General features: G+C 38.9%; 1 protein-coding gene across 1 annotated transcript in view; it reads right to left on the reverse strand.

Annotated features, from left to right (window-relative positions):
* Positions 1-27,986, reverse strand: part of LOC140227908 (uncharacterized) — an 81,369-nt gene that overhangs the window by 47,368 nt on the left and 6,015 nt on the right. Inside the window, exon 2 of the mRNA XM_072308292.1 lies at positions 12,175-12,355. Within this exon, the coding sequence (XP_072164393.1) occupies positions 12,175-12,355 (181 nt within the window). The remainder of the gene's footprint in view (positions 1-12,174; positions 12,356-27,986) is intronic.

The following is a 27,986-nucleotide window of genomic DNA, read 5'->3' on the forward strand; positions in this document are numbered from 1 at the left end:
TGTCTACCACCAACAATCCCTGTGAACCCACCCGGAAGGAACCCACGGATATCCCCTCGTTCTGCTGGTCAAGTTAAATGGAGGCTAGAGACTGCACAGAACCCAGAGGGGTGGACAAAGTTATTTTGGAAATTTCTCGACTGTGACTGGTAGCTTCTCAGGTAAAAAGTTTAATACATGAAATCCCCTGATGCTTCACAGAAATGAATCAATATATAATCACATCTATCTTTGAAGTGATCTTGGACAGCAAGAGATCTGCGAGGAAAATCACGTTCAAGTACATAAGGAACAATCAGGTATTAAGCAAAAGCACTACAGGCCATCCTTTTTCACAGCTGAAATATGAATGTCTTGAATCACCTCTAGTGATGCATTTTCTAAGACAGGTGAGTTGTTGAGTACAATTTATTAACAAAACTTAAATTAGCTTCCATAATCAAGGAGCATGATAACATAGGGGATCCCATACTTTCAAGTACAACAGTAGTAGTCCCATTAGACAGAAAGGATTGTTATAAGGGCCTCTCTCATTGACAAAATACAGTATACAGTTGTAGCTTCACAAATTTTTAGAGCCAAGAACCCCTCCCCCTCTCAATTTTTGTAAGAGTAATAATGCTTAACCAATGTTGTTCTCATCATCTTCTAAGAAAGAGGGCTGACCCCACCAATAGTTCAGAACTGTCATGTACAAGTACCACAGTTTGATGGGGCTACCATCGCAATTGACATGGCTGAGCATGCCAGGGCTCGTAGAAAACAGGGCCCAGTTTAAAAGGGGACGAAAGACCAACATGTTTCTATGAATATTCATTTTCTTTCTTTCTTATTCCACAATGTGGGCGGGTACTTGATTTTTTTTTTTTTTTTTTTTTTTTGGTAAATCCTGCATCACCTCTCCTGTGCAGAGTGGCTGACTCATGAATATTCATTACGCTCGACAGAGTCAGTGCCAAAGTCAAAATTTCACAAGTGAAAACAGCCAACCATTTACATGTATCTAGGCCTCAGTTTCAGAGAGCGTACCAGTACAAACTATGAATAAAAAAAGTTAGGAACGTGGCTAGGGAAAAATCACTGGCTAAGGATAGGAGTGCTATGCTAGAAAAAAAACAACAACAGTATAAAGGGCTTTAAAGGGATCGTATAGTTTTGGTCGAGACCTAACGTCAGGCTTTTAACATTTTTTGGTGATAATGAGAAACCTCTTATGAAATATGAAACAGCATGTAATTTCAAGAAGGATTCAACATTTATTTGATAAAAATTGGTCTTGAAATGGCTGAGATATCCAAAAACGTGATCATAGTAAAACTGACAGGCCACATCTTTTATTAGGCTCTCTTTATTTTACCTTGTTTTTAGATATCTCAGCCATTTCAAAACCGATTTTCATCAAATAAACTCTTGATTCTCCTAGAATTGTATGCTCTTTTAACATTTCATAGAGTGGTTTCTAAATATCTCGCAAAACATTAAAAGCTCAATCTTCACCTCAACTGTAGTACTGTACAGTCCCTTTCAGAAGAAGCACACTGACACTTGATGGAGGATTTTTAACTCTTTGAACTTTGGCCAGAGAGACTTGGGAGGCACCTTACCAAAACACAAGTCATGAGTCATCTAGCATGCTGTGCCAAAGAGCCTGATGGCATGCCAACATACTGGGATATTGACTGGCACCCCAAGTATTTATATCAGAGACACAGGTACAAAGAAATGGGTAAAGCCAGGTTTACACACTTTTCCACTTAATTTTTCACTTGCCGCAGCTACATTGCATACATGTGTGTATGTATGCTGCAGGTGAGGAAGTGCTATGCATGTTTCTCGAAAGTCTATGGCTGGAGTACATGGAAAAATGTATCCTGCCCACATTCTTCCCTTTCTTCACGAAACAAGAGGCTATCAAGAGCAACTGCTACTATATTTCTCTTTCACAATGCTACAAGAGTCTACAAGTCTGTTCTCAGGTAAGACAATACCATCAGACTCACAAATCTATTATGGACTCCACTGCGCCATCCCCCCCCCCCAAAAAAAAAAAAAGAAAGAAAGAGAGAAATACGGATAAATGAATTTATGGCAAGAATGTCCCTGCATGTAACTTGTAATAAAGAAAAAATATACAGCTATTTCTTTTTGATTTTTCTTTTTTTTTAACCTGCTCTTCACATGCCTCTTCTATGGTAACGACTATTCTCAGTTCAATCCATAAATCTACGAGATTCAGATTCACTTCATTTCCTCTTCACAATAGACCATTTAACAAAAATTAATGGCAATGTTTGAATGAAAATCCTTGCTCATACAAAGCAGCTGTTAAACAGAAACGCACCATGCTCTTAGAGTGTTGTCATGAGGTTACAATCATAAGAAAACCAAGGTAGGGGATTGAATCCCTAATGCTGGGGGGGGGGGGGGTCTCCTTTTCTGATCAGACTGCTGCAGAGGAAGACAAGGGTGACAGTCTGAAACCAAGACTAATAAGGAAGAAGAGATTCCACGCAAACTGCAGTGTGTCGGCCAAGGATATGTTTTAAGAAATCATCTGAAGCTAGCCCAGGTGTCTAACACCGCAAATTATTCTGAAGTGACTCACTAACCTGCTTTTCAAATTTTGCTGCAATGGGCTACTAATACAAACACCGGCCATCATAAATCTATTCATACTCCAAAAAGATAAAGTCCACTGATAACATGAATGGTAATCATATATTGTCTCATATGGAATGTGGCATGATCAATGATATAAACACACTTGTGATAGAAACCAGTCACACAATCCAAAACCCTTTACCATTGTTCTTTCATAGCTTTGCCATTCCGTTATGCACCTCACTCTGTTTGGACTAAAATGCAGACACAACACTGCTTGGCTCATTTCCCAAGAATCCAGTCCACAGCCTCACACAGCACCGGAAGGGTTAACCTGGTACTAAATGTCTCGCTGGCTAAGAGCTGCTGCAAATCCTCCTTTTCCCTCCAGACAAAGTACACACACAGCACACACCTGGGGCAGGCTATGACATCATTCCTGGGGGAAATACCTAATATGATTGGGGTGGGGGGGGGGGGTAGGGGGAGAACTATGGCAAAATCTCTCTGGGTGGCTGCTCGGCAGGGCCACAGCCTACCTGTGCATACACTCATCACTCCCCCCCCCCCCCCCATCCCATCCCACTTTGTTCACAATATCTCGCATTACAGCTAATGTTGTCTAAACAGCACGTATGGATGTGCAGAGGACTCATCGTGACACTGCTTATGCATGGCGTCGTGGAACTACACGTAGCATGAACCATTCCACCACAGGTGTTACGTTCGTCATCCTATCCTACTAGTGAGAGAGATAACAATATTATATATTCCTCCTTCTTATAATGAAGGGCATTTTTGCATGAAGATAAATCATTGCAGGGGTGTAAGAGCACATTCCACATCCATCACAGTCTAAAAAGCTGGCAAAATCATCCATCCTTCCCATTCCATTTCCTGTTCTATGAGATACACATAGCCCTGTCTGTGTGTATAATACGAATTGCACAACATGATATTTCTCTACTTGGAGCACAAAACTGCAGCAACCATATTGGCTTGAAATAATGTGCACTCATCTTGCACTGTGGCCCACATTTCCTACCATAAATTATATTTACTTTGTTTGATGCTCATGCGTGCGATTCAACATCTGGTTTCTAGGCAGCTAATAACAGCCCGTTTGCCAAACTACTATGTACACCCATGAATCTATTAATGTCTTCGGGGATGACACCCCCGACATACTTATCTCCCAGGAATGATGAGATAAGACCTACTTCTCTCGATTTCGCTCTCACATATACACATGCACGTACACACACACACACACATGTAAGACGGGCACAAGAAGAATGATAAGCAGGTTACTTTATGTTCCCTGGATTGGCCAGATGGTTTTCTGCCCTACATCTACATGATATCTGAAGACTAAAAGCACTTTACTGGAGAAAATGCTAAAGAAAGATAGAATGCAGATTGCTGCATCTCCCACTTTTGGCTTGGTAATCTTCTTTTCTTCTTCTTCTTTCTTTCTTTATTTCTTTCTTTTTTTGGGGGGGGGGGTGGTTGTAGATCAGTAGCTGTGGAGATGTGCACAGAATTTGGTGATAGACAATAAACTGTGTTTGTTGTTGTTGATCAGTTTGGCAACTTTTAAGCTATCATTTCTTCGGCGGTATTCAGTAACATGAAACGCAACTCTGATCTACGGTTCTGGCAAATAAGTGCAGATTGTTACCATGTGTGAGCAAGCGACATTCGCGCACATGCTGCCAAATGTACCAGCAGGGCGTAGCTTGTGGTCTGGTAAGGGCCAGTGCAGTGTCTATGCCCTGCGTAAGTACTAGTATTGCAAACATGAATTATGTGAAGTGCATACTGCAGTTTTGGCACACCTGCATATTGTATTACATCTTAAAGGGGAACGACAGTCTCAACTGCAGTTGGTTCTGAATGACAGGAATACAGTGGTTTATTACAGTTAAACAAACCGATCAGTACAAGTTTGACATTTCAATCTATAATCTATGTGGATATTCCTAGAATGTATAAACCACATTGAGTTTCATTGTTTTTATCTAGATAGATAGGTCACCTAGCATTTGACACTACCCACATAAATTTGCAGGGATTATCTTGATTCAGGTAAAATTGACTCTACTCCAGATGCCTATGACAAAATGCATTCTGTCTTTACCCCCAAATCCAGAACTGACGACCTATCTATACGTTAACTACATGTACCATATTTCGATACCTTGTGATTTTGACCACCGAAAAAGATGTCTGTTCATTATCTAAGACAATAACAAAAAAAGAAAGAATTGAGTTGTCACCAAAAGGCGTGCCACCTATGCCACAAAGGGCACGACTTTCTTCAATACCCTCATGTAAAATGCATAACTGCCACGGCAAATGGGTAAAACAATAGATCACATCAGAAAACAATACCCAGCACTGAAAAAAGCAAAAGAGAGGAGCTAGGTGGCCACGCCTGGTTTCACTGCAATCAATGCAAGTCCTGAGCCGTAAATGCTTGTTTTTCACAATGGCCCTACACCAGGCTGATGGATTCGACATTAAAGACATCATTTACCATTTGCAGATGAGATAAAAACCCAGCATTAGTGCTTCAAAATAGTTCTAAAATGTGAGTTAGGGATAGAAACAACCAATGTCAAAATATGAATTAGTATAATCAATTTTAAGTTCCGTTAAATATACAAAATGCGAACAATGCTTGTAATATAAAATGTTTCCAGACGAAATAGTCTGAAGTTACGGTTTATTGAGAAAAATAGTGATATCTCCTTATATTTTATATTTATTGCAAAATTCTTAGATGTAGGATGTTTTGTTGTACGAATTCTGACCTACACATATGCATCAAATGTGATATCACGGAACATTTTTATATCACTGCTCCCGATGGTAAACAGGGCCTTTAACCCCTGAACTACACTGATAAATTTGGCTGAATACATAACTGTATTAAAGGTGTGTTCACATTCATCTGTGCCTTTAACTAATGAGCTACCCCCTTTTTTTTTCCTTCTTCTTCTTCTCTCTTTTTTTTTTTTTTTTTTCACTCCGGTTCATTCAGCAGTGGGAAGAGGCATGCAAGCTAGCTGTTTCTGCATACCAGTAGCAGTTTGACATTTATGGAGCAGCATATGGATTAGACTTAATCAGACATGAGCACTGTATTCTGTCCGGGAGTGAGTGAACAACCATTACAACATACAACTATCACATATATTTAAACTGGAGCTTGGCAATGAAGCTCTGTACAGTAAACTATATTTTACTGATTTAAAGATAAATATCCTTTGTCATATGTTCTCCCTTGTGACGTTAAATATTTATCAAATCTATAAAGGCATTCCCATTTAATAAAAAAAAAATTGGAGCATCATGCATACAAACATATTTGACATTTAATTTGAATACAGATATTACTTTGCATGCTTTCTCTCTATCTCTCTTTCCTTTTTTCTCGGTCTATTGTTGTCAGTTGATCTATTCTTCATCTGTCCGATTTTTCAAGTGTTTCAGTATTTGTGTTTGTTTTGCTTTTTGCACGCTGCTATCTGCAAGGTTGAGGTTACTGCCAGCTACCTTGTGAAAGCCTACAAAGTCATTGTAAATTTCCTACTGAAAAGCAAAAGCAAAACAAAGCAAAACACTGATCGGGGGAAGTATCAATTCAATGCTACACTTGTTCAGCTGGCTCCCCACAAAAACAAGAATAAAAAAGCTAGCAAATTAAAGGAGAAAGTGATGCATGAGGCATGTACGATGCATGTCGTACAGCCTGACCTGTGTCAAGCTTACAGACAAAACTGCGCGTGACTGTGAGCGCACTCATCTCTCACTACCCGGCTCTGATGAACGGAAGAGGAAGTGCCCTTGAAGTGCGCCGCTTGCTGGAACAATAGCCTCCCCCTGGTAACCATGGCAACTGAATCACGGCAATGGACATGCACTCTCCATATTAGTGATGCAGAAAAATGAGTGAAACAAAAAAACAAATGAATAAAATAAAATAGAATGCAGTAAAGATAAGCTATCACGCAGCATGGGAACAACAGCTCCATGTACACATGTACTCTTATTCAACTGATTGTTCCAGTGCTTTTTAATTCGTCCTCAGCACATCATGTAACTAGGCGCAGATTTGCTGAACTACACGCTATCAGAAACTACTCCATAAACCTGTATTTGTTCCGAAAGCCTGTAAAAGGTGTAATGCTGAGGCCAAGGCCCATAATAACCACAGGAGTTGGGTTGCATTTAAAGGAAGAGTAAACGTATTTCAAGCAGAAGCTTATCTCTCGGCATTGGAACAAGAATTTTGTCATTTCTGTGGTTAACTGCTCTAGTTACCATGGCAATGCTTCACTGAATTATATCTTAGCTTTTGAATTTTTCTACATATCTTCCCACCATTTGAAGGGAAATGTTTACAGTTCCCTGTTTACACCTGAAAGGGCACAAATTTTCTATTTGTCATGGTTGCTTCCACGCAGGGCAATTCATCCACTACGCATTTGACCATGATTATTTTAAATGCCAAAAGGTGGGGTTGATCCGAGCAAATCCTCCTCTCATCTCAGAACTGGAGTGAAGATGTGCATATCTACATCAAGAGTTTCCACAATGATTATCTGACTAGTTCAAGTCTCAAACAATTTAACTGGGTTCTGCAAGTACTAAAAAGTACACCTCCAAAGAGATTTGACAGACGCATTTATAGTAGCAATATATGCTGCCTCACAAACAATCTGATCTCTGTTTCCTTCACTCTTGTTTGTTTGTTTGTTTTTCTTGTTACAAGTGTTTTAACTGATAGGAACATTTCTCAATCAAATTTATGTCATGGCTGCATATCGTGTGCTACAATTGCATTCAACATAATATATTGCTTTAGGGGGTGGGAGCAGGTGATTGTGTGTTGTTGTTGTGGGGGGGGGGGGAGTTATCAGAGGGTGACATGGTACATATTTTAGAGTGAGATATATGTACTTTGCAATACTCTTTGACCTGTCTTCAAAAACAGACGCATTGTTTTTCGTTTACACAGGGACTTTGCCCTTACAACAGACTTCCTATGTGATTCGACGTTGGCCTTGAGTATACCATGTAATTCCAACCGGGAGTTATTTTGGGTCTTCCTCCCTGTGTGGGGTTATGCACGGCGCACCACGACCCTTAGGTAACAAAGAAGATTAAAAACGAAACCAAATTTTAGGACTACACTGCAAATTCAACAACTCTTCAATAGCGTCCAGGAAGAATGGAAAGAACAGGATATAACACTGATTTCTGCATCTAAGATTTAACCACAAATCATAAAATCATAAGAGTCTTTATGTGTGCATTTTTTGCAGACTCATCAATCTGATCAACGCACATGGGGCAAGCTATTCAAAAGGTTCTCCAGCTTTATCTGAACATTTCTTCTTATACTTTGTATTCTTATGATCATGTACAGACTCATTTTGGTTGATTTATAATCCCAATATCAATCACCTCTGTTTAATCTATATTAATATACTGTAAACTGCCACCTCCCTGTTGTAACATACCATACAGATACATACAAACATAGTACATAAATGTGTACAACCTCACGTCTGCACGCACACAATATATTCAGACACTGTCATTCATAGTCACTCATCCATGTTGACTGTTAGGTCCTACAGTGTATGTTTGCTTTCTATTGTTATATTATTGTCATGTGCACACACACTTGTAGAATAAACCCATGAGAATTCAGACATAAAGTAAACCCCGACAACATATTACCAGGCATCTCCAGTATAAAAAGCTGCACCATGCTTGTTTTCCATGCATAATGTATGTGGCCATACAAGCAGCAAAATGGCAGTCATTGGAGGCATTACCACTTGCAGATGGGACAAAAACCTAGCTTTAGTGCTTCAACATGAGTTAGGGATAGAAACCAATGCAAATATCTGAATCAGTACAATCAATGGTACCCTGTTTCATACATGTACTGAATTCTGAAACGCCCACTGATTTAATTTATAGGCCACCAGGTTCCTGTATGGAACAAAAATCTTGTTAATTTATATGCAAAATGTGAACAATTGTTACAATGAAAATGTTTCTATCTGCAACCTTCAGTTATGGCTTAGTGGGCAAAATAGTGACGTCTCCTTTAATATTTTAGGCTTTATAACTTGTTTTTTTTTTTGTATGGTAGGATGTTTTGTGATACAACTGACTTACACATATGCATCAAATGTGATATCTCAAACATTTTTTATATCACTGCTCCCAATGATAAACAGTACCTTTAAGAGTAGAATGATTTTTAACAAAATATGTTCAAAGAGAAACTGCATAATTCCTATCTGCAGTTACATGATGTACAATTCAGGCACTCCATTAGTGGCACAAAGGTAGATAAGCATGTTTTACCACAGCATAATGTGTGCCCTACAGGCCTACATTAATATAAAAATTGTAACATTATGTCATGTTTTCAAGGTGCAAGTACCCACTGGGAAATGAAACAAAATTAACAGACATATTTTTGCAGACATGACACGGATTTGAGAATAGGCCTGCACTGTAACCTAACAATTCAGTGTCAATATGGATAATTACTAACATGCAGTCACTTGCATTACATTACTAAGCTTTAAAATATATATTGCTCACATCATTTTATATCAAATGCACATGACAAGACCTTGAATTGAAACCAAAACTAAAACAGCATTCACAAAAATCACCTGTTTGTCATGAAACTATCACAGAATTCTATGGTACTAATGGCAAAGATGAAATAAAATGGTTTATAGCAATTTTAATAGTATGAATGCACACACATACACACACTAAGGCTATCTGAAGAATGGCCCAGTGATGACAACAAAACCTTTACATACAGTAAACATCATATTTTCCCTTTAACGACCAGATCTAGGCAACCCCTTCTATTTACTTGTTATGCTTTTTTGGCCTGGCAGTGCAAGAGGGGAACTTGCTCTTGTTACTGCGGCTTGGCTCACTGCCAGGTCGAGAAGGTGAACTCTTCGGCATCCAGCCGCTATTCAGGTCTGTAATCTATTTATCTGTCTCTGACAGAAGGTTCCCTGGTGAGGCTGGGGCAGGAGTCTAGAGCTTAAAGGGGAAGATCCTGAACAGTCTTCCGCTGGCTAATTTGTTGTTGTTTTGGTTTTGTTTAGTTTTTGGCCTTTTTTTTAAACTGAATTTCCAATGCAAACTTTTTCATGACTTATGAAGAAATGTGTGCATCATTCATCAACATTATTTTTTTTTTCATCTATTTCCTCTTTGCCACAAGGACCATTGCAGGAAATCAAGCATGCTTCAGGCATAATTTACGGCAAACATTGTGTATAATACACAGGAGATTTGTGTGTCTGGATTTGTGTTTAGGTATTAATGTGTGTTTGTGCTATGTGAGAAGAGAGCACTTGTACACTATTATGACAACACACACACAGAAGTTAACAAGTGAAATTCTTTGAAACATACAGTGATAATGTACAGATAACATGTGCTACTTTGTATCACATATTAAAAACCGAGCACACATCATCCTTTGCAGGTTAGTGTTTGGAGGTTTGCATAGCAGCTGATGTTATTGTCTGGGCATAATCTGACAAAGATGTGTAGCACTCCCAAATTCTTGTTGTTGATGCTCACTGAGCTATTACAACCAGAACTGAAAGCAGCAAACCGTGGTGCATGCACTCTGCATTTTCGTTACTGCTCATTCTAAAAACAACAAAATGTTTACTCCCATTTCCTCACTCACAATACAATAACGCCCTGGGTAAGAATTCTTTCATCCTTTACTTCCATCATTTTATGCAAGTTACTGGTACTCTGACCCATTGCCCTTCATGAGTAAGTCTCTTCCCTGCTTCTTTGATATAATTAAATTCATGTGACTAAATTTTACAGGCACTGATCTACACATACAGGGCACTCCTGTTATAAAGGAACATGGTCATTAACAGCATTTCAGAAACAACACAGTTTAACGAAATTTCATTATAATAAAAGAATACTTCCGGTCCCGAGGATCTCGTTATAACGAGAGTCTCCTGTATTTCAAACTCCTCTCTGAATCTAAAATACTTGGTAATGATATTGCACTCAAATGTAAACAGTTGTTTCCACAGCCTGGGAAAATGAAAACAAACCCTCGGTATTTCAAAATAATGGCATATTGTGCTGGTAGCATGCAATTAGTTGTGAGGGGTCAAATTGTTATGCTTGTATTAGGTACCAGTAAATAGCACGTACCATTGTCTAGTTTTACACGCCCTACATTCTTTATAGATCATCACGATATCTCACAAAAAAAAAATTGTTTTGTACCAGCATTTCCAATAGTCACATATCCAAATATTGTTATTTTCTCCCTCGTTTTCTTCACGGGCTTTAGCATTACTTGGTGTTAATGAGATTGGAGGTTATCAAAAAGACCCGCTCAAGAAGAATCTTGAGGGCTTTTTACACTTGTGTTTCTTAACCCCGGACTTTCTCTGACCCAGGATTATCGTTAGTCCCGTACCAATTTTTCAGCTTTTTACACTCGCCAATTAGTCCCGTACTATCTCTTGTCCGGGGCTAAGGAGAAAACTGACCTTTTTTACACTCGTATTTCTTAGCCCCGGACTTTCCGAACCACATGAATATTCATAATTACGCTGTGTACTGTACACGTACACGCACGCACCGGCAGCACTAGATTACCTCGTTTCTGATTGGTCAGTGAGGGTCGGACTTCGTCTCCGTCGCTTAACCCAGGATTATTTTTTCGTTCTGTTTACACTCACTTGCTTGGCACCGCAATTGCGGTGCTAACCCCTGCTATTTTGCAGGGCCAGATAGTACCGTACTATCGGTGGGGCTAGCCCACTTTGGCAAAAACGAGTGTAAACAGAAAGTGGGCTAAGGATAGTCCCGTACCAACGGTGGGGCTAAGGCCCCCCCCCCCCCCTTAGCCCCACCGTTGGTCCGGGGCTAAGCAAAAATTTACAAGTGTAAAAAGCCCTTTGGTTTGTTCACTACGAGAGAAAGAGAGCAGTGTTCCTATTACAGAGTGAACTTGACTTGACTTTGCTTCACATTTAGATACTCAATCAAAAGATAAATACATGCTGTATTTATACACTGATAACGCTTGCTTTTCGGATCATTACGTAATTGTGTAAACTTTTCCGCTGATCCAAATACTACCCACAGAGGTTCTTCACATTAATGAAGCATCAACAACCGGACCACAGTCCGCACAAATTCTCATGGCATACTGTTTCATCACTCGCAGTTTTGTCCACTACTTCACACTTTCACTGATTCAAAAGCACTTAATCGACACCTACAAAGGCTCATTGAAGTAGTCTCTCCACTGTGATTCATACTGCCGGTAATTTCAGTTTTTAACACTCCAACTGACATGACCACATGGCAGATTACATTGTATGATGGAGCAACAGAATTGGGGAAAAAATGAAAATCTTCAAATTCAACAGCTATCATACCGGTAATCTTCATAAGAAAATACACAATCTTTTTGCTTGCTCTTCAAGCTCTTGGTAGGAAGAACGGTATACTTACCGCGACATATCGTCCAACGCTGCGGGGGTTCTGCGGGTAGATTCCAGCAACATGAGTCTGGTTCATGGTGTAGCCCTGGGTGGTGTACAACGTTGCCGACACATCGCGGTGCTGGGGGCTCATCTCGCGGGCGCGCTTGTAAGGCGATATTGCCTCGGGGAGCTGCTGCCCTCCCGGCAACCTAATAGAGCAAGGACGAGAGTGAAAAGAGACAGAGGAGAGAAATTAGACATTGCGGGAGGTGCAGTGGTCTACCAGGCTGCATAGAGTGCTGTAAATGAGGAGGTCTAAAGTTCAAGACTCATCATGGTATTCATTGTATGTCTTTGGGGATATCACTCATCTGCAGCATCCCCCCTAACCATTATACAAATAGGTACTCAATAATAAGTTTAGTTTAATAGCATTAGTATGCCAGAAAGGGGAGGCCTGGTTGAAATACAGTCATCCTTTATATGCTTTGAGTACTGATTGGCACAGGAAGACCCCATAGCAATGTACACACTGTCCAAAGTCCCTGAGACAGAAAGGGTTAAGATGCAAACTGTGTTTAAAATACCACTAATCAGCATATTGTAATATTGTATGTTTAATGGTACAGTATCCCAGCATGGGGGAAATGTTGATCCAGATTTTGTAGTCATGATCACCATTTCTTTTTTATTATTGTCATAATTAGCATGAGTATTAGCATCATCATCATCAATAATACTTTATCATTACTATGATATCTATCAAAGTTTTGCTGAAATTTGAAAAATTCAGACATTGTACTCATGAATAGAAATTATAATAAGATATTTTGTGTGAGAGATGATGGCTGAAGCAGGATACACTTTGCTACCACAAACTGTTGCACGACTGTCATGGCCGACAGCAGAACGAGTATAGAGAGAGTGTACATCTTGTGATTATCAACACATGTATCAGTGCGACTGTCAATGACTACGTGTACATCCATGTACACACACAAACACACACACACACACACACACACACACACACACATACACACACAAATCTATACAGATATATACGGAGAGTATCTGGGCCACTACTAAATGATCCATCTCGCCCTTTTCAGCTACTGCCAATTAGTGATAATTAGTGCTAACAGTAGCACAAGAGAAGCCCATTTGATGAGACAATATTTGGCTTCCATTTGTCACGCATGTGTACCTGAATGGAAGCAGTACAAGGCATGGAGGTTGAGTGACTGACTGATGAGGCACATTCAAAAGCCAATCAAAACAATCTGCTCGATGCGAGCATTCGAATCAAATCTAAACTGGCATATTGATAAGGAGATTCGCATGCAATACAAGATGTAAGTCATCAGAGTTCAACGACTAAAAAGAACTCCCAATATGGCCCAGACTTCAAGTACATGTTCTACATTTAAAAAAAAAAAAAAAAAAAAAAAAAAAAAAAAAAAGATTTGACTCAACTTGCAGGGCACTTTCATACACAGTGCGACCAAATATTTCTGCCAAATATCAAAGCATACAGACAGTAAGTTTCATAATGAACTCCTCTGTTTGTTTCTCAACAGTCTTCAATTTGATATTCGGGCAGACCAAGACGTCTCCGTACAATGGAGTTAGTTAGAAAGAGGGGCAGGGCAAGGGGGGTACACAAAAGCAATTTGACGACCTCCACTCAAGAGCAGGCAGTCTTTCCTCTGGAGAAAAGAAACCAATTCGAAATACTCATCACCGCACTGCGACCAGACTCGGGTATCACATCTGAAATATGTACACACGCAATGCACAAAATACAAATTCAATTTCATCTCACATACACACACACACGTAGAGAGTTAATGGTGCATTTAATATGACTTGGGCTCAGCATCTTTTGCCATGCAAAGGAGCCACATAAGGCAGACATAATCTAGAAAGGATGGCCCACACTGTTGCGACTTTCTCCATAAATCATAACATGTATCAATTTACAACCATGTCGAGAAAAACTGGGGAAGCGTACATTCATCTGCAGAACCAAGACCTTGACCTCATTGTAAGAATGTCATCACCAAAAAAAAAAACCCAAACAAAACAAACAAACAAGAAGAGGTTGCACTGTAATTATTGCACACTTGTTACCTTCTTTATACACATTTACATTGTATATCACTTTCTTCATACACATTTATGTCACTGCTATGGAACAAATGTAAAATTGCTGTTGAAGAAACATATAACATGTGAGTTCTAGGGGTCTATATTTTTCCCCCTTGATTTCTAGAAATCTTAACTTGTGAGTCTGTTGTCTAGGATTTGGCAAGGGTTTAAAAAAAAAAAAAAAAAATTCCTTCCAGCCACTCTGGTGGACTTGACTTTCAGATGTTTGACATTCAGGTTTCCTGACCCCCAACACACACAAACACCTGCCTGCATTTTTGTCACGATTGAGACAAATTTTGCAAATCACATTTCTCTCTTCCATCTTCCTCATTTCCTTTACCCCTCCCTCTAGCTTCCCCCTCCCCCCTCCCCCCCCCCCCCCCGCCCATCCTCCCTCCTCTCCGTTCTCTCTTTCCTCCTCCTCCTGCCATTTTTCCTTTCCCCTTTTTTCCTTCTTCCTTCTCTTTCTCCTCCACTTATCCCTTCATCTCTTCATCCTCCATCAATATCCTCTTCCAATTCTCTCGTTCTTTCATCTCCTTTCAAAACACTATGGGGCCCAGCAGAGGGTGTAATCAGCTGCATTAGTCTTATTCCAGACTGACTCACTGTGCATCTGGCACAGTACAAGTAAGGATAGGAGAACTGCCTAACCCACAGAACAAGGCCTCTCTCGTTAACGAGCACTTGTTAGTTTCTACTGAGAAAATACCACTTGCGTATTAGAGCACGAGAAAATACAATCAAACACCATTTTAAGCATACAACAAAAGTGACAAACTTTGTGCCTTTTCCCCAAAATCTGTCTCCTACAAATAAAGAAATTGCTTCCAATCATTGTAAAAGAGAAGGACTATCCACACTAATAGAGACAGCAGATCTGCTCGCTGCAGCCAAAACAAAGATCATAGTATGCTGAAAAGCCAAAAATATTCCCAGCATGAAATTTTCGCAAATTGTCACTGGCAGTCAATGCATAGAGTGCGGACAAGAACTTTTGCATGCATTTTAATTTTGCAAATCCTGGCTCTCACGAAATTCACGAATATTAAAATGCATGCAAAAAATTTCTGGTTTTACAGTGCAATGAAACAGCGGAATTATTCATAACAAGCAAGTGCACACATATGCAGAGAAATATGATCCACGAGATTTAGGGCATGATTTACTGGCAATGAGCTTGTTACGAAATTGAAATCCTACGCATTCTGCAAAGATCAATGATAATGTAGAAAAGAACGAGGTTTATGCAATACATACATTGTACAAGACAACAAATGCATCTGCTGTGAAAGAGGAAATTTTCGCCGAGATGAAATTTTTACGCATTTGGCACAACCACAATCTAGTGCGAAAATAGAAGCACACAAATATTTTTGCACGTTGTATGTACCACTATATATGTCATGTCTTGATTATGCAGAATTAAAAACATGCAAAATTCATCTTACTCTGCAGAGCAAGAGAAATTACACATACAAAAAAATTAATATCCATTTTTACAGTAATTTAGAGACCTGGATGGTAAGAGACTCCAAATGCTCACTGTGGACAAATCCATAGCTACAATTACTGTGCAGACATAGCTGCACACAAATACACAGGCATACACACACACATGCACAAATACAGATGTACACACACATACAAATGTATGCATACACATATACACACACATACATGTATGCATAATACACTGTACCAGGTATACACTGAAAAAATCTCGCTTTAATAAGACTGATAGTATGCATCATGCTTTATGAATACAGAAGCAAATCTGATATGTGATATATGCTTCATATAATCAGGGCTGCACACTAACCCATTTTTTCTGCCGGTCCAACCTGTCTCTGTCGGACCGGTAAATGCCCCGTTTTACCATTTTTTACCGGTCCGAACAGAAAATTTACTGGTCAACAAAGACAACATAGAAAAAAAAACATTAAATGACTTGCAAACTTGTTTTCTTGTTTTTTTATGGACGTACCCCCTTACTCATGTACATTTTACAGATTAATATTATTTTTTTTAAACTTGCGTTATTTATTGCACAAGAAATAAAAAAAAAAGATAGGAAAAAATAGAATGTTTGTTTGTGAATTACAGTGTAAAATGATAATTAACAAAATCAGATTGTATCAAATGCATTTGTGACTTTTTCTAAACATCGGCGCACGACTTGCTGCGTAACCTGCTCTTGGTGGTCAGTTGGATTGCGACGATTTAATGAATTATTTTAGCTGTGATATTTTCTGATGCACGCGCTACAAGGGGTTCTTTATTTTTCTCCCGATAATCTATTCGCATTTGTGCATGCGTTCTTGAAAGGTACACGACATGCAGGGCCGAATTCGCAATCCTTTTTGCGCCCATTTCCACCTCAAATATTAGCGGGATTGTGACGATTTCATAAATTCTTTCGGCTGTTATATTTTCAGATGCAAGCGCCAAAAGAGGTTGAAAATGTGTCCCTTATTTTTCCCGATAAACTCTTCGAATTTCGTAAGTGCGTTCGGCTGTAATCTTTTATGATGTAAGCGCCAAAAGAGGTTGAAAATGTGTCCTTTATTTTTCCCGATAAACTCTTCGAATTTCGTAAGTGCGTTCTTAAAAAGATGCACCACATGGCCGATTTCATGATAGTTTTTGCGCCTATTTCTACCTCAAATATCAGCGGAATTGTGGCGATTTCATGAATTACTTCGGATGTAACTTTTTTGTAATGCACGCACCGGCGAGAATGGTTGAAAATGCGTTCTTTATTTTTCTCCCCATAATCTCTTCGCATTCCGTATAGCGTACATGCGTTCGTGAAAGGTATACGACACGGCCGAATTCACGATTCTTTTGCTTATTTGCTTATAATATTATTTTTTGCTTATTTCTACCTAAAATATCAGCGGGATTGCGATGATTTTATGAATAACTTCGGCTGTAATCTTTTATGATAACGCGCCAAAATGGGTTGAAAATGTGTCCTTTATTTTTCCCGGATAAACTCTTCGCATTTCGTAAATGCGTGCTTAAAATATATACGTCACAGCCAAAAATCATGATTCTTTTTGCGCCTATTGTTTCCTCAAACTTCAACGGGATTGCAATGATTTCATGAATTATTATTCGGCTCTAATCTTTATGATGCACGGGCCAAAAGGGGTTGAAAAAGTGTCCTGTATTTTTCTCCCAATAATCTCTTCGCATTTCGTACATGCGTATACGACACGGCTGAATTCACGATCCTTTTATCGCCTATTTCTACATTAAATATCAGCCGAATTGTGGCAATTTCATGAATTACTTCAGATGTAATCTTTTGTGATGCACGGACCAGCTAGAATGGTTGAAAATGCGTTCTTTATTTTTCTCCCCATTTAATCTCTTCGCATTCCGTACATGCGTTCTTGAAAGGTATACGACACGGCCGAATTCAATTTTTGCGTTTATTTCTACCTCAAATATCAGCGGGATCGCGATGATTTCATGTATGACTTCGGATGCAATCTTTTATGATACACGCGCCAAAAGGGGTTGAAAATGTGTCCTTTATTTTTCCCCGATAAACTCTTCGCATTTCGTAAATGCGTTCTTAAAAGATATACACGACAAGGCCAAAATCATGATTCTTTTGCGCCTATTGTTTCCTCAAACTTCAACGGGATTGCGATGATTTTATGAATTATTATTCGGCTCTAATCTTTATGATGCACGGGCCAAAAGGGTTTGAAAATGTGTCCTGTATTTTTCACCCAATAATCACTTCGCATTGCGTACATGCTATACGTCACGGCCGAATTCACGATCCTTTTAGCGCCTATTTCTACATCAAATATCAGCGGGATTGCGATATGTCATTAATTATTTCGGCTGTATTCTTTTGTGATACATTCACCAGAAGGGTTGAAAATGCGTTCTTTATTTTTCTCCCGATAATTTCTTCGCATTTGTGCATGCGTTTTCAAAATTATACATTGCATGCAGGGCCGAATTCGATATTCTTTTTGCGCCTATTATTGTTTACTCAAATTCCAACGGGATTGCGAAATTTTCATGAATTACTATTCGGCTGTAATCTTATATGATGCAAGCGCCAAAAGGGGTGAAAATGTGTCCTTTATTTTTCTCCCGCTAATCTTTTCCCATTTCGTACATGCGTTCTTAAAAGGTATACGACATGGCCGAATTCACGATCCTTTTTGCGCCTATTTCTACCTCAAATATCAGCGGGATTGTGGCGATTTCATGAATTACTTCAGATGTAATCTTTTATGATGCACGCACCAGAAGGGTAAAATGTGTTTTTTATTTTTCTCCCGATAATCTCGTCGCATTTGTGCATGCGTTTTTGATAACCAACACGGCATGCAGGACTGAATTCAAGATCCTTTTTGCGCCTATTATTTCCTCAAATTTCAACGGGATTGCGTTGATTTCATGAATTGTTATTCGGCTGTAATCTTTTATGATGCACTCACCAAAATGTGTCCTTTATTTTTTTTATCTCTCTCTCCTATAATCTCTTCGCATTTCGTACATAAGCTTTTGAAAGATACAACGCGGCCGGTCGAATTCATGATCCTTTTTGGGACGATTTCTACCTCAAATATGTAAGCGGGACTGCCATGATTTCATGATTTTTTTTTCCTCCCTAGTATTCTCTCTTCACATTTTGTGCATGCGTTCTTAAAAAGTACATGGAAGAGCCGATTTCGTGATCCTTTTTGCGCCTATCCTCATATGAGACCATTCTGAGCGAATGAAAATATTCATTTGTGAAATGACTGTGTAAAATGAAAATGAACGCAATCAGATCCATTTACTGTATCGCTGAATATCGAATGTGTTTTTACTTTTTCTAAAAATCGACACAAGTAAATTAGTTCTAACAAAACTGCCACGCTGCTGCGAAGCCGGGATCGGATCGATCTTGCGTTAAAAAATCATGAGTAAAATGAACCAGAAATGCGTGCGCTTCTATCAATGCTTCTTGTCTGGCATGACCGCCGATCGCAAGCAAACGAAAAGCAGTTACACTGTACATGCTCTGCATGTATTGCATTGCATGGCAGTGCGTGAGCAGCGCCAAATGCGCAAGCGGAGGGCGAATAACTGGTCGACTGCTATTGAGTGTAGTGAGTGCTCAAAACTAATGTATGTTTACTGTACAAAGTGCACCGGTAGACATAAACGAAAACTTGCGTAAAATTTGTTGAACAGTGCGATATCTTGCATTCTGTTTCTCCCTGATCGGGGCTGCTCTTTTTCTTTCTACTGACCCCATCAATGCTTTTTTTTTTTTTTTTTTTTTTTTTACTGGTCATGTCGGACCGGTAACTTGTGGATTTCCTGAAAAGTTACCGGTCCGACAGTGACTTTTACCGGTCTTTGACCGTCGGACCGGCGCCAGTGTGCAGCCCTGATATAATAAATCAGCCCAAGTCAAGGCCACCTTTATCTCATAATTTCCTCAGTGGCAGCTCAAGTACAGAAGTCCGCTCCCCCCCCCCATATCTCTCTCTCTCCTCTCTCTCTCTCTCTCTCTCTCTCTCTCTCTGTCTACACATACTGCATCTCAAACATATCTGTTTTTACCTCTCAACATATATCACATATACTGACAACTATATCTTTTCATTTCAAATTTATACACTGCTCAGTGTTGTGCACATATCCACACACACAAGATTAAGAAATAATATCTACCATATCTTGATAAGAGAATGGCTGCAGAGGGGTATAATTCAGTGCTTAACGATATTCAATCTGACTCCCATAAACCACATAAAATGTGGCCCCTCAGAAAAAAGAAAACACTTTCACAGGTTCTACATGTAACACAAACACAGATTTACAAGCATCAACATAGTGGAATTCTTCTCTGAATATTTCCAAACATCAGCATATTGACATTTTTTTTTTCCTTCTGATATTTCTATTCTATTTTGATGGCATGCATGCACACCTACAACACACACACACACACACACACACATCAGGTATAGAAGTACACTGACCCCGTCAACACCATAACTTTCGTATATGTTATGTACCATTCAAGTCTGGTTCAGTATAATTGCCACAGGCACTAACGATTTACTAATATTCAAAACCTTTCCAGATGTATAAGTTTCCCTTTCGACATTATTACAAAGACGAGCTTTTCAAAGGCATGTCATGGATATCACTTTTTTCAGTCTTTTATGGACTGTAGCTACACATGTACACGTAAATGTCATCTCATCAATTCATGCCCATAAACGCTTCATGCTCCCAACAGAAGCTTGCTTGAAATATCACGCAAAACTTTCACTGCAACAATTCCAGAGCTTGGGGGGGGGGGGGGGGGGGAATGAATTCACAGGGCACAGTGACTTGTTGTGTATGCAAACTTCAGGGTATAATCCGTTATTTTGATGGTAATTTGATTCTCTGGAGATATCTCTCTACTGCATGAAACGGATTAATGTCGGATTAATCGCCTGCAAACAAGAGCACTATCGGGTGGACACTGACCTCATTACAAGGATTTCGGGGAATTTACGGCATGAACTATTCAACCAGCCACTACCTCACTGCAAAGCTCCCGGCATTATGGACGAGCTGTCATGTTTGGCGTCATCATCCTATCAACATTATATGCAGTTGTCTTTAATGCGCTTTCACTGGGGCATAATACGTACTTGGAATTATATCGCAAGCGCCCCCCCCCCCCCCCCCCCATCCAGCTCCATGGCAACCTGATTCCAATAAATGTCATGCTGTGCAACAAATGCATCAGGTTTCAGCTTCTTGACTGGGAAGTAGGTTGCTGGAAGAACAGTATAAATGAACCATACACATGGACTAGTACCTGAATGGACATACATGTATTCGTACATATTTGCATTTAGGTCTCCCAAGAAAGACTATGCACAGGGTTGGATGGAAGGATTGAGAGACTTGTTGATAGATTGGCACAATTCATGTGTAGATTGAATGAAAGACTCAAAGGAGGAACGAATGAGCCATATCTGAGCCTTGCAAAGCTTGATATCACTGCATTAATTGACTGACTACACACTGATTGACTGTCTACAGTCACATTAATATTTACAAGCACAAAGCATGCTTTAAACAAAATGGGCAAAACACATTACGCTGTTATGAAAGAATACAGCTGTACATCAAATAGGCCCTATACAATTTGTATCCTGGTCGCGCACTGAAACATTATGCATACTATATGCCTCCTGTCACCCCAGGACACAAGCTCTAATAATAACTTGAATATAGCTCTTTACAGACAGGATCTAGGGAACATTACACAGCACAAGAAAAGTTGGAAGGTTGGGGCAAGGTCTGCCTCGGTATCCTGGGGGCAAAAAGAACGAAGGAGAGGAAGAGGGGAAGTGCACTAAAAACAGAAACTAGTTTGTACACGGAAAAAGAAGGGGGGTTGAGAGGAAGGAAGTGGAATAATCCTTTAAGGCCCAGTTGGAGTTTCTCTAGATTATCAAAAACATATTTTTGCAACATAATTCACCTTTTTCTCCATAAATCTACAAAATTTGTATATGAAAAAACAACTACAAATATGTGGAGGAATGCATGCACATTGATTTAATTAATTTCATTTTGTACATGGCATGATCTTATTTGGAGAGAAATTTTCAGTGATCATTTAAATGTCTGGCATTTTCTGACTGAGACATGTAAAAAACCTTGGTCCCACATACTTGCATCTGTGCGGGCATCCTCAAGCATGCACCCTCTCCTGCAATCTGAGGTACATGTACATTTATAGGTCCTATCTGTTATGGTTGTAATTCTTTTGGTTCACAAAATACTTAATGTTTTAATAATAGGCACTCTACTCATAGAAAGAGTTACACAAAACAAACATCAAACAAATCTATGTCATTTGGTCCTAACAAGGCAAAATGCTGCAAATGCTCTTTAAACGGTCTGTAAAAGGTCAAAGCATCTATTGATGATTACTAATACCTGTGGAAAATTTGGAATCATCCCCCCCCCCCCCACATATAAAAAATTCAGAGTCTATTTTAGGAACACAGGTGACAGTAACTATGCATTATTATTTAAAAAAAAATTAAAAAAAAGACTACTGTTCAAAGATCAACATTTTACATGCACAGCCAGAGAAAACCATAAATGAACTTTTTCTATTTCTAACAAATCATCAGACCATGCAATAAAATCTACAAGCCCACACAAGCGTCAGTAGCTTCCAGAATACTTGGCCTTCAGTGATTTGTAGTTTTGTTGACATACGGCTGGCCCGCAGAGTTCCACTGGGAATAATATTTCAGCATGATCAACCATTCAGAATACAGTAGGCCTACATCCTAGGCAATTGCTCCTGATACATTTTCATAGCCCAAATTTTCTGGGACATACCTGTTCATAAATCACTCTAGTTCTGCTGTAGTTGCCTACCTACATAAAGTATGTTAGCATCCAGATTTGATTTACTTGGTGACTGGACGTACATATGAGGCTGTATCATCATCATAATCGTGATAACCTTGGCGTCCTAACTTCAGAAACACCATCAATATTTCAGTGGCACAGCATACAGTAATTGTAGTAATGAGGCAACCATACATGTATGATCACTTTAATGGTGGCTTCCCTCAATATGCTTTACAGACAGGATGACAATGGCAGCCAGTGTTCACTGAACATAGTTGTTTAAAAATGTATATATTTTCAATCTATACAGTGCATCATGATACACACACAGTTTGTAATTTCCCTTGATGAATAAAGTTTCATAAATTTAACATGTATCACTCTGTGCAATTAGAACAAAATGAGATCCAATATCCAGAACTATAAATGCCTTCAGTTTGTGGCAATCAATCAGTTTCATATTCAATTCACACTATCCACTGGGCCTATATTAGCATATTGCAAATGATAGCACAGCTGTAACATCAGTTTGATTGTGTAAGATATGCACTGTATAGATTAGTTGAAAGCAATGCCGTTGCAGAATATGTGTCGTTGAGTTCTACAAGGAGGCAATGAACAGCACACATCACTTTCAATCAAACTCACTGGAGAAAATGCCGCATAATAAGAAAAATTATATGCTCGCTGACATTTATTTGCTGAGGAAGACTACCAGGGTACATTGTCGCTGCTGATTAAGCCCGCTATTGCAGATTCCAAAGTCAGCTGGAATCACTTTCTCTTATCAAATCTGCAATATCTCCACAACGTGCACATACTGTATTTGACCTACAATGGTTTAATAAAGCATGTGTTTCCATGAAGTAATAAAATACACTTTTGCTACAGCCGTGTTTATTCCCATCCCAGAATCAGAAACCTGCAGTCTGAGATATCTCAATAGATAAAAGCGCCCTTCTTTCTCTTTATTATCTTCTTCTCTGTTTTGTTGTTGACCTCTTTTTCTCTCACAAACACACACACTCACACACACACACACACACAAATATGCACACACAAACTCCTGCTACAATTATACATTCTTCTGTATGTAGGATAATGTATGTACATATCACAGCCTTTTCTTTTTAATCTTGTTGTTTTCAAAGGTCACAAGATAAAGAGAATATACTGACTTGTTGACTACAACAATGTTTGGTTCCACTCACAACAAAAAACAAATACCAACAGAGTGCAGTTCACACTGGACAACTTGGTGGCATTCAGCCCAATGAGTAATACTGACAGTTTTAATTTAATGCACAGGCCTGTCTGCCACTGGCTGATCAAAATTACAACGGGGCAGTTGAAATCGCAAATGATTTTTGCCAATATTTTGCATAGATTCTGCTTGTCATTCATAATGACTTTCGATTTGTTTGAACATGTACAACGTACAGCAGATAAATTTATGTCTAGACACACTTGTTTCATTCTGTTTTTACCAATACTTTGTATGCGCACTAACAAAGCAATACATGTAGATTGGACACCAGAATCATTTTTTTTTCTTTCCTCATACTCATTCTAAAGCCAGCATATTTTCAATATCTTTCATGTATCTAGTCTAAGTTATTGGAAACTTTTAGATAAACTGGATGTCTCAACTATGAAGAGATACAGTAACATACATGTAATCTTGCACCTGCAATGTATACACCCACACACAAAAAAAAACAACAAACAAGAACCTATACATTTTCATTATATAAACATGGTGCAAACATGAATTGTCCATTCAAAAGCTTCACATGTGCTTTCATATGATGCAAAAACCACAGTAATGAATGCCATGTGGTAAGCGAGGCTTTTAAACTGTGAATCACCACCAGCAGTGCACACATAATTATTGAAAATTTGCAGGAAACAGGGTGAAATCTAAAATAATGTGGAGGCCACATGCCACCTATGTACAACTCAATAATCCATATGGTGCACCTGGATTTATACAGTTGTCTTTATACTCCAAAATGTTGGGAAGCATGCATGCAAGTACAATGTACAGTATATGTACAAGCCTCCTGTACTAGCAATACAGTACCAGTATGCAACACAATCATACTCTCGATAGACATGGCTGGAGGAATTGTACAACAGATGATATCCAACTCGATTTTACATTCAACAAGTACAGTACTGTATGGTGGTCTCAAGAAGAAAGGCGGCATCCACTCTGAAATGATCTGATTTGAATTGACATGGCGCTCTTTGCACCTTTAAGCTTTGAGGTAAATACAGTGTATCTCACAATTAAGCAGAAAACAAATGTAAAGCCATCATAAACAAATACCTATGTACATGTACAGTAGCATGCTAGCCCAATGGCATATGTACAATGTACCTTGTACATGTCAGAAATGTCATGTACACAAACATTTTCAAAAACCAATACGCTGTACACATGTACACTTGTATAGGATTGCCACTACGCTTTATTACACTGCCAATTATTCATGTCGTACCATTATCCATCAATTCTTTCTTCTGCTAATAATCTATGCATGTGAAGTAGGCCTACCTTCTTATCACAAACTTGTAGACATATTTGTACTGTAGCACTCTAATCATCTGAAATCTAATGAATGGTACAATATGCAGTATAAAGCATTGTATCTATAAAAGTATGTGCATGAACTTTTGGAGTTATCAATAAAAATGTGCTAAATTGCCTAAATTATAGAATTACACAGACCCACTGTTTTAATGTTTTAAAATATTATCACAGTTGTACAGATCTTTTGAGTTACTGCTGCAAAAAAAAAAAAAAAAAAAAAAAAAATCATGTATATGAAAATCATCTGAAATTGCTTCCAAACTAAAGTACTGTGGATGTTTCATGAAGAAACAACAGGCATAAAGCATAAAATATCATATCAAGTGTTTGAGGTCACCAAAAATACACCAAACAAATCTGTCATACACTCGCAGATGCTGCAATAAAAACCATTTTTGATGAACCATAAAGCCCTTTAAATAAACACTGAGGATTCCTACAGACGTGTATTAGGGTGGGAGGATTCCTCAACCTAAACTGTCACAGTCGGATGACCCAGTAGGCCTACTTCATCCTTCATCCAGTCTGCCCCAGGGAGACGCTAGTAGTGTATTGCCAACTGCAATGCTCACAAGAAATTGGGCTGAATTGGAGGGTGTGTTGTGGACAAACCTCAAAATAAGCCCTACAAGAACCCTCCATGTGAATTGACATTGAGTTTCAATATTAGCGGAAAAGATTATTGACCATATCATTTCATACAATTTCGCAGTTGACAATGACAAAGGATACATTTAAGTACTCAGTGTTTTGTATCATACTGTTGCTGTACCCATGTACATTGTGCAATGTTCTACATGTACATGTGTAGGTCACTACGCATAGGAGCTACATTGTACGTATACAGACTTTGTGATGGCATCACTAGGATGGGGGGGGGGGGGGAGGAGATAGAGAATACTTTTAAAAAGGTTTGAAATCAGCTTTCTCATCTGATTGCCCTCTTGGGGATAGGGCAAAATAGAAAGAGACAAAACAAAGACATGGTTACAGCCTCCTGCATAATTACAAATTCATGTGACACCTCAAAAAAGGAGGTCTACATGCTGATTATTGATGTCTATGATCTTCTTTAATATTGCTTGATGCATGTTTTATACACTGATCTGTGATGCCACAGTTCAAGTATGCTGTGCTGATTATGCACACAATGCACTGAAAGGTAGCAATTCATTTCTGCTCATGTGCAACATGTAGAAACAAAATATATCGCCCTGCGCTTACACACTGTGCATGAAAACAGTGCATTGATAATACAGTGTAGCTACAGGCTGTGCGTACTGTACATCTACATGTAGGGCCTACATATGACATCTTACCATTTTGTATGCTGCATCATTTTACATAAATTAACTTAAATAAGGCTGTGCATTCCATCTGTTTCAACAGACTATTTTGACCATTTCATCTTGTATACTGATCTCATGAAACACAAATGTAAACACTCTATATACAGTTGTAAACACGTACTTGAAGAACCTAGTACACATGCTTATAAATTCAAGTGTGACAGACATTTTACTGCTGAGTGGTACTTTGTTTGTGTCTGGTGTTCCTTAAATACGAAATAATACAAAGGACCACTTTTCACTAAATATCTCGACAACACATCAAATATTCATATAAAACAAAGTGCACTCCTACTACTGTATATTTCAAGTGTACATGTACCTCTGCCTGATACAACGAAGAGCTGATATTCTTTTTTCTCTGCCAGCACACGAAAGTAAGCAAAAGAGATTTGCTATGAAATCTCATACTCTAGTGACATCTGTGTCCTCTCCTGTTCATTTCTTCTCTTCTTTTTCTTTTCATTTCATTTTGTTGTCAAGGGTTTTCAACCCCCCCCCCCCCCCCCACCCTACATAGTTCTGATGCCCAGGCATGTCCCCTGGAATTATAATCCAAGGAATCCAATCAAATCACATTCACATAATCCCCTATCCTTGTAGTCTCCAGCTGCAGCTTATCATGCCCAGTATGTCTGTGGCATACATGTATCTGCACTAGGTTTTTAAAAAATGCTGGCAAGAAAGAGCATTGCATCAGCTATACAGTCGTGACTTAAAAATGAAATTTGTAACAAATCCTTGTTTGAGCTTCTTGCATAATAAACACAAAATGTACTGGTATTCAACATGCAAAAAATAAAACCTGCAGAATGAAAAATTGCCATTTTAAAAACAAACAAACACACACACAACCATACAAGTACTCTCACCTCTCTCTCACACACACACAGACACACACACGCACACACACGCAAAGAAAGACCTTTGTTTGGTATGAAATTTGTATTACCCTGAGAGTCATACTCATGCACTCCCTATAGAACAGCAAGTGCACTTTTGTAAAAGGAATACAAGTTGTAGCCCTGACCTGCGTGTCTATATTAGATACACTTTGCAATTTACAGTACGTCAATGATCACTGGTGGCCATATTCTCTGATACTCAGTTTTATCTACAGTATGTACACTTGTAATATAGTTTGCATTACCATAATCTTAATTCACCCTTCACAAAGTAAGTACTGTATGCATAAAGTATTTTGCAGGTAGGGGTTTTTCTGCAAATTTTGTGATTTAAACAGTGTTTCAGAAATAAACGACAAGCAAAAGAGAGAGAGAGAGAGAAGCAAAGCTTTCTGTAACACAAGTGCATTGTTTATTGCATCTCAGG

The sequence above is a fragment of the Diadema setosum genome, chromosome 4 (assembly GCF_964275005.1).
Source record: "Diadema setosum chromosome 4, eeDiaSeto1, whole genome shotgun sequence".
Lineage (NCBI taxonomy): Eukaryota > Metazoa > Echinodermata > Echinoidea > Diadematoida > Diadematidae > Diadema > Diadema setosum.